This window comes from Lampetra planeri, chromosome 5, assembly GCF_965212315.1.
Source record: "Lampetra planeri chromosome 5, kcLamPlan1.2.h2, whole genome shotgun sequence".
Taxonomy (NCBI): domain Eukaryota; kingdom Metazoa; phylum Chordata; class Hyperoartia; order Petromyzontiformes; family Petromyzontidae; genus Lampetra; species Lampetra planeri.
In genome coordinates, this window is record NC_136111.1 from 16381924 (window position 1) to 16397786 (window position 15863).

The window sequence follows — 15863 nt, forward strand, 5'->3', positions numbered from 1 at the left end:
CGAGAAGGTGAGGCGTTAATATAGGGATGGAGGGAGGTTGAGGAGGGCTGCTTGATGTACAGGGGGAAACACATTCCTGCTGAGGGAGCTGGTAGGAACGTTGGGTCAATGGCAAGGGTCAACGGCGGCGTGGTGTATTCCGCAAATATTCCCGACTGTGAGGGCGGGCACAAGCCGGCGTGAGTAGGTTAAACGTTGAGTTTTATAAGGGCACCACGGGGTGACCAGCCTCTCCCCACCCAGCCCCACCCCTCACCCAGCCCCTCTCCACCCAGCCCCACCCCTCCCATTTTTGGATTCACGACCGACGGACGGTCACAATAATCCCCTGTGGGCTGGTGTAACCAGGAGGTTCCTACCAGTATTAATTCCAGTGGAAGAGCGCAAGGATGGAGAGTGACTGAACACGAGATGGGGCACAGGGAGTAGGAGAGGCAGCGACAGGGAGAGAAGATTGGGAACGAAGAGGAGGGGACGTAGAAGGAGATGAGAGAGGCGCGATGAGGTGGGGCAAGGCCATGAATACATGTAAAGAGGACCGCGTCAGCGCACTGGCGGAGCCAGTGGGGGTGGGGTGGCACGTGCCCCCCCCCTCCCCCCAATGATCCGATCGAAATCCCTAAATTCGATCGGATCATTGGGGTTTAGTAATAAATCGGCATTTTCCGACCCCCAGTGCCACTGTGTAGCATATTATGTGCCACGGACTCTGAGATAATATGACAATAGTCTGAGTCCATAATTTGCAATACGTAACGGCAAAGCAGTTATAAGTGACTCAGAATTGTGCGCAGTTGCGTTTACAGGACACACGACTTCCCTGAAGGCATCAACACCTTAAGCGAGCGCGATGCCGATCACACAACGCGTTTCCAATTCGACCCTCGATCGATGGCTGCGCATCGCCGCACACGCGTCGAATGAAAAGCAAGGGACAAGTCCTTACTTACTAACAACTCCTCTATCATGTTTCATTGCTGGAGGGGTTGCCCCCCCCCTCTACCTAAAAATCCTGGCTCCGCCATTGGCGTCAGGTACAGTATTTGAAAAGACAGATGTGCAGTAAGCACATTGGGTGGGGGGTTGGTGGGTGGGGGGTGGTTTTGGGTGGGGGGGGGGGGTTGGTGGGTGGGGTGGGGTTGACGGTAAGTGGGGTGGGGTGTAGGTGGAGTGGGGGGGATAGGTGGGGGGGATAGGTGGGGTGGGGGGGGATAGGTGGGGGGGGGGGTAGGTGGGGGGGATAAGTGGGGGGATAGGTGGGGTGGGGGGGATAGGTGGGGTGGGGGGGGATAGGTGGGGGGGGATAGGTGGGGGGGGATAGGTGGGGTGGGGGGGGATAGGTGGGGTAAGTGGGGTGGGTGGGCTAAGTGATGTGGGTGGGGTGGGGGGGTAGGTGGGGTAGGTGGGGGGGTAGATGGGGTGGGCGGAGTGTTTGGGGGGGAGGAGAGGAGCGGGCGGGGGGGGGCGTCTCCACCCCTCGTGCACCTGGGATTGATAGTTAATTAGTGACGTCACCAATTAAAAGGCGGCACGTGACCCGATCCCCAACAATTCGAAGATGGCGATGAGCCCCAGAGGAGTGAGTGGTCGGCTTGGGACCGAAGTCGTTACTTTGCGTGTACAATATTAATCATGTTCAGCGGTAACTTTACGTTTAAACGTTATATGTGTATTATTCATCATACACATTTGTCGATTTCGCCGCTCGTAGCTGTATAAGTCTCTGTTTGTTAGAGTTGTTGGTGATGTGCTGTTTGTGGAATGTTGCCATTGTGGTAACCGCTTTTAATAGTCGTTAACTCTTTCGGTAAGTATAAACTTGAGTACGATGGTCGTATGTTCCGGATAATAAGACGCACCTTTTCCCTGCTTTGTGATTTAAAGCAAACGTTGGGGGGGGGGGGGGGGTGCGTCTTACATTCCGGTGTGAGTTAAACAGATCTTGTTAAACTTGATTGACACGGAGCGTCTTATAATCCGGACGATAGGAAGCGATGTAATGTTAACGACCCCCCCGCCCTCCCCAGAGAGGTGATGTAGAAACCAGATTCCGATTTGTAGACCTACGAATTCGTTCAAATTGGTTCACCTTCGACTTGGTAAAGGTAGATAATCATGATTGCAATGCGATTGCCTGTGATCGAATGATTTCGGCATGAGTGTGGTTCTCGAAAGCCAAGCAAGGGGTAAAAAAAACCCACCCTGAGCCTGGAAAAAAAGCCACTGAATTAAGACTTAACGTAACTCTACCCCAGACTGGAACAACAAAAACAAAAGATCGAGGCACGGACACTCGCTGATGCTTTCCCGGGTAAACAATCGACATTAAATATCTATATACTGTAACTAGAGTGCTTGGATGCAATAGGCAGGGCCGGATTAAGGTTCTTACTGGTAGGAACCTCCTGGTTACACCAGCCCACAGGGGATTATTGTGTCCGTCCGTCGTGCAGGGAGGGCCTGGGTGGGGCTGGGTGGGGAGGGGCTGGGTGGGGAGGGTGGGGAGGGGCTGGGTGAGGAGGGTGGGGAGGGGCTGGGTGGGGAGGATGTGGAGGGGCTGGGTGTGGAGGGGCTGGGTGTGGAGGGGCTGGGTGTGGAGGGGCTGGGTGTGGAGGGGCTGGGTGGGGAGGGGCTGGGTGGGGAGGGTGGGGGGGGCTGGTCACCCCGTGGTGCCCTTATAAAACTCAACGTTTAACCTACTCACGCCGGCTTGTGCCCGCCCTCACAGTCGGGCATATTTTTGGAATACACCACGCCGCCGTTGACCCTGGCCATTGACCGAGAAACCCAACGTTTCTTACCAGCTCCCTCCGCAGGAATGTGTTGTATCCCCTTAGGCACTTATGTTTCGTAGGTCTTCCGTGATAAGTTTATAACAGTTGCCGCTGCTGCCAATGTTACTGACTACTCTCACCGTTGATCACTCGCTAAAGCTGATTTTAAAAAAAGTAATAAAAAAAACTTTTTTAAAAACACGCTTTAATGAAATGTACCGTACTGGTAATGGAAGAACTCCACGACTCCAGGAAGTGGCCCCGAAGCTTGCCATAACGTAAGGGGCCGTGGTGATTTACAGCCAACGTTAGTTGAGCGTGGACAATTAGACCCAAGCCGAAACATAACATATAAAAATGATGGTTTTAAAATGTTTTAGATTTGTTTTATGATAGAATATAGTATTGTCATCCGTATGACATAAGTATACCAAGTTTGCAGTCGATACCACATTGGGAAGTGGGTTAAAATTGAGTTGCAAGATTTGAGGATACGACAACAACAACAGAGTGAGTTAATAGAAAGCGTGTAAAAATCAACCATAGGACGACCACAACAACGCTTGTCTTCCCTTGCGCTGGCGCTACTGTGTTGAGAATGAGATGGTGCCAAAAACGCCATTGTAAGATGTTACTGCTAATTTTGCAATGAAAACATCTCGATAAGTTCATCTCCGGCGTGAATTTCTCTCGCCCTTATGAAAAAAAAAACGATTGACATTACTGCCTCTTTTAATATATATACTCTGCCGATCCTTGATACGTACATTTATTTATTCAAGAATATATCTTGCAAAAAAATGTATCATACAAACAACATAAAACATGGTCACAATTATTTTTTATTCGTGGGCCTTTCAGTTTCCGTTGGCTCCAGACGCGGTGCCTACCGTGCCTATTGGATGATACGGCCCTGGCTAGAGGCAGCTCTGGGGCTACGTGGTGGGCAGCCCAGAGCAATGCAGCTAACGCATCCCATTGGTGTGTTGGCTGTACTGTCCTCTCAGGTCTATGGTCCCTGCCTTCACCAACCGGTACGGACCAGCATGGTTAGAATACAGGATTGACCCCCCTCCCCCCAGACCTCGCACGGCCTGTGGAGACCCCCCTCATCCAGCAGTGGATTGACAACAGGGCCTGGGCGTTGTTGCCTGCGCCTAATCCGTGCTGTTGTTCCCCACACACAGCTCGTGCCTGCTTGGCAATGGACCCCTTGGCCTCTGGCCTGGAAACTGGCCCAGTGGCCCGGAGACATCACCACCCTTCTGGAAGGAGAGGTAACACGAACCGGGGCAGCGCACGCGGTGTGTGTGGTAGTGCAGCGGTTAGCGCACTGTGCTACGAACCCAGGAATCCCGAGTTCGATTCCCGCTTAATGCCACCTTCAGCGATGAATAACCGAACCTGTCCTGAGCTTTCCCCAAGGTCGATTCAGCCTTAAATGCCAACAATCCTGGGTGCCAATGTATGCTGTACGAGGATATTTGTGATGTGGGCTGGTACAACGGTTAACGCACTTCGTTACAAACCCAGCGACCCTGTAGCTAGGTCCGATTCAGTGACAGGTTACATCTGTGGCGAGTGATTTAGATGAACCTGTCTTGTGTCTCATCTAGGTCGACTCCGCTTTAAATGATTACCGGTGACAAAAAGGCAGCTGGGCATGGTGCTGGCAACAGTCCGTTATCGGCTGCACCAGGGGGATGGGGGGGGATCTTTGCTTTTGTGTGCTTATGTTGATGGTCGGTTGCAATAAGGTGGCCGGTTGCGGTGGTGGTTTGGCAGTTGTCATATGGTGGCAGTGACGATACTGTTTAAATAACCAACGTTTTTGGGTTGGATCGCGCTATTTATAAATGTGTCGTAAACCTCCACCACCCGACACGGCCAATCAGCAAAAAAGTGTCACGTTGACAAGACAAATAGTTCACTACTTTAGCCCACCGGTGTGTTGAAGAGTGAAACCACAACATTTACAAAAAATTTTAGTACGACGATACTGTTGTTGGTATTTGGTGGTTGCGGGTGTATTTCTGTGGATGCAGTGCTGTCACTGTGTCGCTGGTTGTGGTTGATGTTGCCTATGGTGGTGTGTGTGATGGTGACATTATATAAGGGGACTCCATGTAGACTTTGGCTGTGTTCTAGTGGTGGCTGTCCATGAGGGGTTGAGTATCGTGTCAGTGTTTGCCCAGGAATTCTGTCCGTACATAGCGGCTGGCCTTCTGGCGAGGGCGGCCGTTTCAAGAAGACTTCCGGCGAGCGGGCGGGGGGGGCGGGGACCGCTGTATTCATAGAGGAGATGTATCCTAAAGTGGCCTCTCTCAAGGGTCGGAAAACCTGCGGCTCCGGAGCCGCGTGTGCCTCTTATAGGACTGCATTGCGGTTCTTTAAATATTGAAGGGTTTTTTTTGTTACTGAATTGTAACAAAAATTACTTTTATTGTTATTTTGGTTGCCGACCCCTTACCATGGGAGGTCCAGTTTACCATGGGAGTCCAGTTTACCATGGTTAGGAGTCTGCAACCTGCTACTCCGGAGCAGCATGCGGCTCATTATTTATTAAAGACCACCATCTGGTATTCACGTGGCATTGCGGCTCTTGGAATATTAAGTGTTTTACCAAATTCGAAAAAATGGCTACTCCTGTTATTTTGGGTGCTGACCTCTGTCCTAGCTGTAGCACATTTGCCAATTGCAGCAGAGGTTCAACGGTTCGAATCCAGCGGCCCCCCTGACGAATACTGCTGCTGTAATAATCGTAACAATGCGTGCCTAAACGTTAAAAGATCCCGGGACATCATTCGCGAGAGTAGTTCATTGTGTGCCGACGTCGCGGTCCAATTTTTGCGAAGGTTGAACATTTTCCCGCAAATTTCTCAATTATAATTATTCATAGCAAGTATCTTCTCCCCAAATTGAGGACCACAGAGCTTGGGCAATTGTTGGTGCCGCTTTCTGCCTGCCCTCACAGCTTTGTCTTTGTTTTTCCTGCCCTAACGAGCTAAATGGCCTTTTATTCAAAGTGGTTATAGTGGTATATTTGCGGATGATGTTGTTGTTGTTATTGTGACCAGGTTGGCCCCTGTACACGCGAGGTTGCGGTCCAGGTGTCCCCGCGCCGTGACTCCTCCGTTCAGTGCGACCTGGAGGGCTCCATCCACGTCCGCCCAGATCTGAGGCCACGTCCACTTCTTGGCCAGAGGCCAGAGGTGGGACAAAGTCATTGTTATGCAAGTCCAAGTCGAGTCGCAAGTCATCAAATTCATGACTCGAGTCTGACTCGAGTCCAAGTCACATGACTCGAGTCCACATCTCATAGGTGGGACAAAGTCATTGTTATGCAAGTCCAAGTCGAGTCGCAAGTCATCAAATTGATGACTCGAGTCTGACTCGAGTCCAAGTCACATGACTCGAGTCCACACCTCTGCCAGAGGCCGCAAGCCCAGAAGGGCCAGTTGGTGCGTGCGACCTCACGCGTGTGCGCCCTCGTGTGTGACTGACAGACCGTGTCGGCATCATCACCTTAACCTCACATTAGACTAGTTGTCAAATTTTCAAGTTTATTTAGTTTAACCAGGTGAGAATTGACAAGACCAGGATAGCGTCTCATTTGCACAAGTACAGCAGGTGAAGCAAATTAAAATCGGCGCAAAAAACAACTGTATCGTCAGATGAGATATCGGAAATATTGCACAAAAAATAAATCTGTGCTGAATAATGCATTCCCTATCGCGCAAGTTGGCACAGGCAAATTGTTCAAAAATCACAAACATTCAATATAGGGTGACTATTTTGCTAATATGTAAATGGGAAAGGTTATATGAAGTCAAATGCCATTGCAAGTGCAGTTATAAAGAATTGACCAAATAAAATTGTGGTTTAGATGGACACTTTTGTTTATATGCCTATATTTCTATTCGGGTTGTGCTTCAGATTTTCGGATTCGATTCGAAAATCTGACCTTGCTATGAAATTGGGGATTGCTTTTAGGGGAATACATTTTTTTCTAAATAAATGTGCAGTAAAATTTTGCTTATGCTTGCATCCTGTTATTATAAAGCAATCACTTTTATTTGGACAATTTTCTTTCTTTCCATACAGGGGAAGGCCTCTTCACCATGTGGAATTGGCGCAATATGCTCCTATGTACCCTTGCGCCATCCGCAAAACGTCATCGCCACGGAAGGGGTTACCAGAACCAACAGTTCCCAGCCAGCAGGAAGTGACGACGTCACCAAAGCCCAGGATCAAGGAAGTGATGTCGTCAAAGCCCAACAAGCAGGAAGTGATCCGGCCAATGCAGAAAGTGGGGGGGAAGTTGAAAGCGACCATGTGACCGAAGGGCAGGAGAAAAGGAACTACCCGTCGTTTCAGGTATGTGGGTCATAATCAGATGTTTGCGATCCTGGAGCCTTTCCGCGTGGTTCCAGGAACCCTGCATGCTGTATGTTCCTTCCTAGCCAAGGTTGTTTCCCATGCCGTGATCATTTTTCTTGTGTCGGTCACCCAGGTTGAAATGTTTGCTGTCTTTTGGGCAAGCCCTTTGGGATTGGCTTATGTTTTGTCAATCAAGGGTTGAGGTTTTCCCAGTGTGCACGGGTCGGCCTGGCATCTTGGCGGGAGAGCAAGCGGCTTGCAATCGGAAGGTTGCGAGTTGAATGCCTGCTTTTAGGGGCTTGGCTCGTACCACTTTGTGGGAAAGTCAACGGTAATCGTCGTTTTGATAGACTCGCCCCTTTCCCTGGAACGTGTACATTTCCACCACTGGCTCAGGGCTGTAAACAGGAGGTGAGCACCTCCTCGATGCTGATTTAAACAGGAAATCACTCTTGAAATTAGTGAATCAAGTTGAGATTTCCCCCATTGTGTTGGCGAGCATGGCTGATGGACTGGGCTCATAATTCTCCCACGTCTGTGCGTGTGTGTGCGCGTGTGATTTTAGTTTCTGGAACAGAAGTACGGTTATTTCCACTGCCGGGAATGTGGCACACGATGGGAAAGTGCCTTCACCTGGTGCGTGTCCGGCACCTTCAAGGTAAGCAGCAGGCACACGAGTAAAGCTACCAAGCATCCCGGTTTGGCTGGGACAGTCATGGTTTCAGAATGGTTCCTTCAAAGTTCTGATGCATTTGTGGAAATGCATTTTTATTATCCCTAGTTTCAAATGTTCTGGCTTTATAAAATATATTCTTTGGGTCTTTCGGTAAAGCCACGTAGATAGAAAAAATAATAAAAAGATCACGTTTTGATCACAATACAAGCAATCGTCATCGGGTGAACAAATAGCGAGAGAGCTGGTGAGGCAGGATGTTATAAAGGTTTGAGATGGGTGTAAGCCCAAGGGTCATAAGCGAAGTGGGTGGGGCTAGTGATGAAATTTGCATCGGAGAGCTGAGCTACCTCCACGACGAGGCTGCGGAGGTGGCCCTTGTATTATGAGAGATTAGCATGTCAATCTAAGATCGTAGAGCCACCGCCACATGAAGGAAAACGAGCAACGGTGGCTGTGTTAGTGAGACATTAACCTGTTAATGTAACACCAGAGAGTCGAAAATAACTACTAAACATCACAGCCAGTTATGACTTAACCTGTTGAATAACGTCCTTCCAATGATTTCTCAGTTTGTACCCATATTCTTGGTTGAAATTGTGTCTCTTATATATCTGGATGGCTTCATTAACAAATCTTTGCTGATAGCCAGTGGGCTTGTAGAGTACCTTCGTCTTGGAAAAATCTATTTCGTATGAGCCCACAGCATTAAAACAATGCTCGGCCACGGCTGAGGTATTGGACCTACCGTGTTTCAAATCTGCCTTATGTTCACGAACACAGTCCGAGACATGTCGCTTAGTTTCCCCAATGTAACTACTGCCACAGACACAGCTTAGTTTGTAGACGCCGGGGTATTGCTTGTCAGGGATCACATCCTTCACAGATGGGATCAGATCACGAATTTTATGTCCTGTGTTGAATCGAACCTGGATCTTTTGTTTGCTCATGATTTTGGAAATCTTTTTGGTGACCCCTGCTATGTATGGCAAGGTGATGGTTTTGATTGGTTCCTCAGCTGGTTCTTTCCCAACGGTTAGGGTGATAGTTTTATGGATTGTGTAGTCTGAATATCCATTCGTCTTGAGGGCTAGGTCTACGTGTTCCAGTTCACTGGCTTAGGTGGTTATGGTCAGAAATACATTGAGCTCTATGGTGTAGAGTTTTGATGAGGGAATTCTTCTGGGATGGATGGTGGTGGGAGTCAAGTTTTAGGTAGGCATCCATATGGGTGGCTTTCCTATAGACAGTGTCCAAGAATGGTAACTTGCCATCCTTTTCCACATCCATGGTGAATTTGATAGCTGGGTGTATGGAATTGATGTGTTTTGAAGAATTGGTCCAGAGCTGGTAGGCCATGTGGCCAGATGACGATCGTGTCATCTACTTACCTCTTCCAAAAGGAAGGACGTAGGTTGGATGCTTGGATGGCATCTGTCTCAAAATTTTCCATGAAAACATTGGCTTCAAATGGAGATAAGGGATAACCAATTGGGGTACCTTCAACTTGTTTGTGGAATGTTCCATTCCAGGTGAAGGCAGTGTCTAACCAGGGCCAGTACATCAGCATTCGGTCCTTGTTGGACCAAATCTTCAACGATTGCAATGGTGTCTGGAACAGGAACTTTGGTAAACAAAGAGACTACATCGAAACTGACAAGCAAATCACCTGGAGATAGTGAGATGTCCTTAATTAACCATATCAAGTGAGTTGAGTTTAGTACAGCTGAGATTGTCTTACCAGTGAATTGTTGTAAGGTCTCAAGACAGATATCGGGCCAGTTTGTGGGTGGGTGAGTTAATGGTGGAGACGATAGTCCGAAGGGATTTTTGGTAAGCCGTAAAATCTGGGTGGCCTCGCAGCAGAGGGTTTTAAGGAAAGCCGCTTGGTTGGTTCGATTCAAGATGTCGAATCGGTGATGATATTGTTGGTTTTCTTAACCAGGCGGTTGGTGGGATCTCGATTGATTTTGGTATAGCTACCATCATTAAGTAGGTCCTGAATTTTGTTGTTGTATGTGGTTTTGTCCATGATGACAGTAGCATTTCCCTTGTCGGCTGAGACGATGACTGTCATCTCTTTTTTAGTTAAGGAAGCTCAATAATATAGGGAAAGGGGCGGAGCTACCTGAGTAGTGGGTGGGGTTGGCAGAAGGGTAGGTGGGGCCTGTGGGTAGTTGGTGAGTCCAATATCAGATGGTGAGTCTACTCACTGGGTGAGGATAACGGTTGAGTGGACGTATGGCTATCGAAAGTGGTTGAGGCTAGGAGAGGGAGTTGTGAAGGATGCTACTGGGCAGTTGAAGGCAGTCACTCTCCAACAACAATGGAGGGCAGAGGAGCGATGCTCATAATAACGAGCAGGCAGCTAAAATGCAGCAAGTTGGCACAGTAGGGGGTACAGTTAGTGCATCTGCCAGTCATCTCAGTCAGCCAACCCATGGCACCTGGGTCTATCCCGTCGGCGAACTTTCGACACTACACGTGGCCTCAAAGCGCACCAGGCCTGACACGGGCGCCGTGGTGACGTCACCGTCACTTAATAGCGAATGGCGAGTATTGGTAGCTGCCAGCTCACCACGTGTCCTCTTTGAGCCTCCCAGAAATTGGTAACTTTTGTATTAGCGTGTTTGTGAGAAGCTTGTGGTGGTGGCACCTTTGTGGTGGCAGTGTGGGCATTAATCTGTGCGAGGGAAACGAAGGTGTTCTGGTACATTGGATTTGCTGGACCCTCCACACCCCCATGTATGTGCTGCTCTACATGCCTTAATAGACGCTCAATAATGTCACTTGCCCCAAGTATCTAGAAAATGCCTTCTGGTTCAATGAAGGACCTTTGTATTTTGTAATTGATAATATTGATATACACTAGGGATGTGCTAATGATTTTCGTATTGATTAAAATAATAACAATCGGGCCGAGATGCACAATTTCTCATGATCCCAAAAATATTTTAACTCAAACCACAAAATGAAAGTGGTGTCACGAACACTACTTCACATCCGTGCTTTTTGCTCCAATGGTGGTGTCACGTGACATCGGGTGACGTCACTCTTGTTAGCATGTGGACTCAGGTGCCACTCTCTCTGTATGTTCAACTTCTTTCGCACCGTACGTAGCCAAGCAGTTCTGAAAAAAATAATATCAGTCGAAAGTTTCAGTTTTCTTAGATCACACCCTCTCAATTTGTTATTTCTGGTGTAAAATTCAACTTCTGAAAATTACATTTCTAATTTGTTCACATTTTAAAGGTTGCTTCGGATCGCCCTCTTTCATCTGCTTCTGTGTCTATGCCCCTATATAGTATTACTCGGTGTATTTACTGTAATGCATTTTTCAACTTTAACGAGCAATGAGTAAATATTGACAGATTGTCTGTAAACTTGCGGTGGCTTCAGTTTTAACAGCAAATGGATACAGCCAGGTGACGTGACCTTGAAAAATAACAAACTTGAATTTTCAGTACATTCCTAATGTAGGCTGTAAATTATCTTAAAACTGAAAAACTTTTCGAAATTATCGTAGAAAACCTGAATTTTCAATCTGAAACGCATCCCAGATATATACACAGAAGGACTTGAAGGAGAATAACGCGGTCTGGAGGAAAGCACGAATGGAAGACGTTTTTCCAGCCTCATAATTTGCTGTTACGTGACAACTGATGGAAGAGTGGGGGTGGGGGGGGGAAAGAGATTGTAGACTTGTACGGTGGTACATGTTAAACTGCGAAAAAATATTTGTCGAAAAACTATGCCAAACTTTGTAAATAATTTTGTCCTTGGCCAAAGGAAAAGCACTTTTTTTGTGCAGAGTGCATTCGCAGTGGAAAATTGTGGAAAATGTTGGCGTTCACATTTGATGGGTACGATCAGTGGTCGAAATATGCAGCTATACGACAGTACCGCCATACCGGCTGCATCTCAAAACAACAATCATGTAAACCAGCACTTCAGAATGGTTGCTGTGCCCATGCTATGATGTTTCTGCAGCAGAGGGGGAACTGAAAAGGACATCAGCTGCAGGAAGAATATTTAATACGGGGAACTTTCGATTTCCATATCGACCACTGGTCACCTAGCTACAATGGTATGGGTAATGCCTGTGATTATTACAAACAAAGCAGATGATGCCGCTCCTCTTTCTCACCAGGTTTACTTCAAGCAGCTTTGTCGGAAGTGTCAGAAGTCCTTCAATCCTTACCGCGTGGAGGACATAGTGTGTTCGGTGAGACACGAATGCATGCAAGAATGAAATGGCATGCACGTGTGTGTGCGTGCGTGCGCATGTGACTGGGGAGTGGTGGTGTAGCGGTTAGCACGCTGTGCTACAAACCTGGCGACCCGAGTTCGATTCCCGCTCGCAGCCAACACCAGTGATAGCAATTATCTGAACTGTTCCTGGGCCTCCCAATAGGTCGACTCGGCCTCAAATGAGTACCTTGTGCAACGTGTAAACATCGCCACTGGGGAGACAAAGGTGGCCAGGTGTGGTGCTGGCCACCCATCCCCTCGTACCGTGCTAGCCTTAATTGGTGTCCTTGAACAGCACTTGGTCCAAAAGTCTGTGCAAAGTCTTTGCACGTGACTGTGTGCGTGGGTGTGGGAGCGGTGGCGTAGTGGTTTGTGCACTGCTAAGAACCCTGTGCCCTGAGTTACATTCCCGGGCCAATGGCAATTACTTTAACTGGTCCTGGGCCTCTCCTAGTTTGTGTGACTGGTGTGCTGTGTAAGCATCAGCACCGAGGAGACAAAAGATGGCTAAGCGTGATGCTGGTCACACCACCACCCATTTGTGCAGCGTGCCGGCCTTCATAGCTGTCTCTTAACAGCACTTGTGCCCCAGCGGTCTATAGCTGTAAGGGGAATGTGTTTTTCGTGTGTACCCTGTGCTATGCACATCCCATGTGAGTCCACCCTTGAGTGTGCATCTGTAGTATCCATGTCCTCCGCGAGGATGCATAGCTTGACCTGGGCTCTGTCACCACTGAAAATAAACAGTGGAAAACCACCCGTACCGTGATGAGCTGTACCACGAGCGTGGCTCGTATGTGCCAGTGGAAAGGGAAGGAGGGGGAGGGGGGCGGTGGCGGCGTGCTATGAGTTGCCCTGTTTGTATATCCCCTGCACTCGCGTGTATTTTGTGCATGTGTCCCCTATCCCCCCCGTGCAGCGGTGTTCGCGCCCCGTGTGCGTGTGCTCGTCCGTGCAAGGCCGCTCGTTCCCGCGAGCCCCGCGTCGCCCTCACCGCCAGGACCTGTGCTCGCGCTGCCGCGGGCGGCCGCTATCCTGCGTGCGCACATTCAGCTTCAAGTACATCCTGTGATAGCCCGCTCACCCGCGCATGCGAGCGTGCGTGCCGTACCAGGTGCGCCGCTGCATTGCGCAAAGGCTCGCGTACATCGCAACGCTCGACACAGTGCCACGACATGTCTACGTACGAATACACAATTCGCCAAACCGCGCCGATCAACATGGAGTATGGTCAAGTGATCCTCGTTGTTGTGTGTCTGCTGTGCCCTGCGTATGTGAACGCCGCGGTCATTGTTCTACGCATGCCACCGTGTACTCTGCCATGTACACAGGAGCACGTATCATGCAACACATGTACACCACCAGCACCCTAATTAGTGTCCTACACATGTATGTTGTGCACACAAGCATGTACACGACATTACGTATAAGAAAATGCATTGTCATGCACTACCACGCCCTGTCCTACACGTGGTAACGTGTATATATCCACAAACCCACACTAAACCAGGCCGAGTGCAACTCAAGCGACATACGACTACCACTACCTGACTGCGTGCCTTGTCCTGTACGTCGTTCAATTTGCACTTCGACGTGCACATGGGACCATATGTATGACAACGTGCGACATGCACATACCCCCATCCACACACGGCACTTCTTATAACAGCGTAGTTTGCAGCGTGTAGGGGCACAGCATGTTAATGAAGCACGTCGGAGACACAACCCCTTCACCAACCCACACTGACTAGTGTGGCAAAATACGGTCCAATGACCCCCATGACTGCATTGTATTCATAACAGGCTGTAAATTAAGCTTCGACTTGGATTGTATTCTGTAATCACGCATGCACACTACACCAGTGATTCTCAACCTTTTTGGTATGTCAGCCCCCCCACCCCCCCAAATTTAAAACCACTGATTCCCTGCGCCCCCCACCCCCCTTCCCTAGGTTCCTAAAGTCAGAAATCGCGTGTCCTCCCCTCTAGTCAACACGGTGCTAGGAATGTTAGTGAAGTGTTTGTTTCAAGGTGTGTAATGGTATATTTTGTCGCCACGATTCGACGCTGACATTCCCATTGCACGTTCAAACCTTCCCCTGCATCGTGTCCATCATGCCGCAGCAAAGGCAACTCGCGGGTGGCTAAGAACCCCGCTGCACTACATCTTGTTATCTTGTGTCGCCACATTGTGCACAACAAATAAGACACGCGAGTGGGTCGGTGGGACGGGGGTCGTGGATATTTCGCGGGACTGGTGGTCAGGTCTCCACAGTAAGCCCCCTCGTGTGAGTTCGTAAACGCACTCCGCTTCTTGTGGTTGTCTGCCACTGTTTTTGAAACCCAGAAGCGCCTGCACTGAAAATGGATCGATGAGATTTCAATAAATGTAATGAAGCACGCCCCCATGCCTGTGTGCCTGTCTAGTCCGATAGTGTGTCTCCAGTGTGCTTGTTTGTAAATCACAGCATCGTTCTCTACTTTATAAGAAGCACTTTTCTCCGCCCCTGTATTTTTAAATCTTTTATATTAAGTTCACTTGCTTGCTTGCTTGCGCGCTTACGACCGTGCAAATCTTTAGGTCGTTTTTTAACCCACTTCCCATGATCCAATCGAGCTGACATTTTGCACACACTCGTTGTGCGTGAGAATTTATTTTCGTGAAATTTTTTTTCCATAACTTTACACTTTCTAGGAAAAAAATATATATTTAATTACCAATTGCTTAATGGTGGCAGGCAATCATCTGACCCATAGGTGGCAGCCATCTCAAGCCAGAGGACGAGAGGACTCTAGCCGCCACGCATATAAAGGATTTATAGTGAAAAACTTTGTTTTTACGGGTTAAATTTTTAAGCTATAGTTGGGGGGGTTGTGTGGGGGGTCTTATAATCCGGTAGCTGTGGGTAGCCAGAATTTATTAACTTAATTGACACGGAGCAAAAGTTTGGAGCGCGGCTTTTAATGCGGTGAATATGGTGATAAAACCTTGCATTTACAACGTGAATGTGAGTAGCCCAAAAGGAATTTCCACGCTATGTATTTAAAAGCCAATCGTCAGTGTTGGCACGCAGCCTTGTTAATTCGGACATGTATGTATGAACGTTGAACTTTTCGCACCGTACGTGCGAAAATACGCATGAAGCTAATGTAATTTCGGAAGTGACTTGGCAGATCTGTAGTGGTTTATTGCTCTTTGCAGGGGCTCGCGGTTAGTGCCCCAACGGCGGGCCTGGTTAATACTGGGTGCTTAAGAGTGGACGTTAATTGTCTCGTGACATTATTATTAAAAAAGGGGTAGGGATGTGTGCCAGCTTCATGGTTACACATTTTTTTTGTATTGCAAATGAATTCCTCATTTTGGAAATTATTTGGTTACAAAATAATAATTTGATCACATCAACCCACTTGCTGATCGTGCGTGGCAGGCAGACCTTGTTATCCCACAACCTATTTTGGGCTTAATTCCTGCGAGTTCGTTTGCTGCCACTCACGTTTGATAATGTATGCATGTTGAACTTATTTTGCACCTTGCTAATGGGGGGTGCAGGGAGACGGACCACAAACTAAACACGAAAACGCAGTTCTAATAGCATCATTTACAGCGGTGATGTAGGCATTCGCGCACCGTGCCATGACCTTGTAACCTGGGTTCCAATGCCTGGCCACGGCGAACATCAGTGGCGAGTCACATGGCTCATTTCGTACCGAGCACCGAAACTCGCCGACGAAGCCCAGGAAATTACCCTCGAACCCGATCTCAAAACCGGCCAACGAACCTGCTA

At 48.5% G+C, this 15863-nt stretch overlaps 1 protein-coding gene across 3 annotated transcripts; it reads left to right on the top strand.

Annotated features, from left to right (window-relative positions):
* Positions 1-1465: 1465 nt before the first annotated feature.
* On the top strand, positions 1466-14480 carry LOC144719021 (zygote arrest protein 1-like). 3 transcript variants are annotated; one of them, XM_078594739.1, is made up of 8 exons: positions 1530-1579; positions 2256-2311; positions 3962-4051; positions 5852-5986; positions 6879-7151; positions 7720-7812; positions 11978-12052; positions 12998-14480. In XM_078594739.1, exons 2-8 carry the CDS (start codon positions 2300-2302, stop codon positions 13148-13150), a joined length of 831 nt encoding a protein of 276 aa, XP_078450865.1. In that variant the 5' UTR covers positions 1530-1579; positions 2256-2299; the 3' UTR covers positions 13151-14480. The 3 variants fall into 3 exon arrangements, with proteins under 3 accessions (XP_078450864.1, XP_078450865.1, XP_078450866.1); XM_078594740.1 differs by lacking the exon at positions 1530-1579 and adding an exon at positions 1604-1807; XM_078594738.1 differs by lacking the exon at positions 2256-2311 and having other exon boundaries at positions 1466-1579.
* Positions 14481-15863: the final 1383 nt, after the last annotated feature.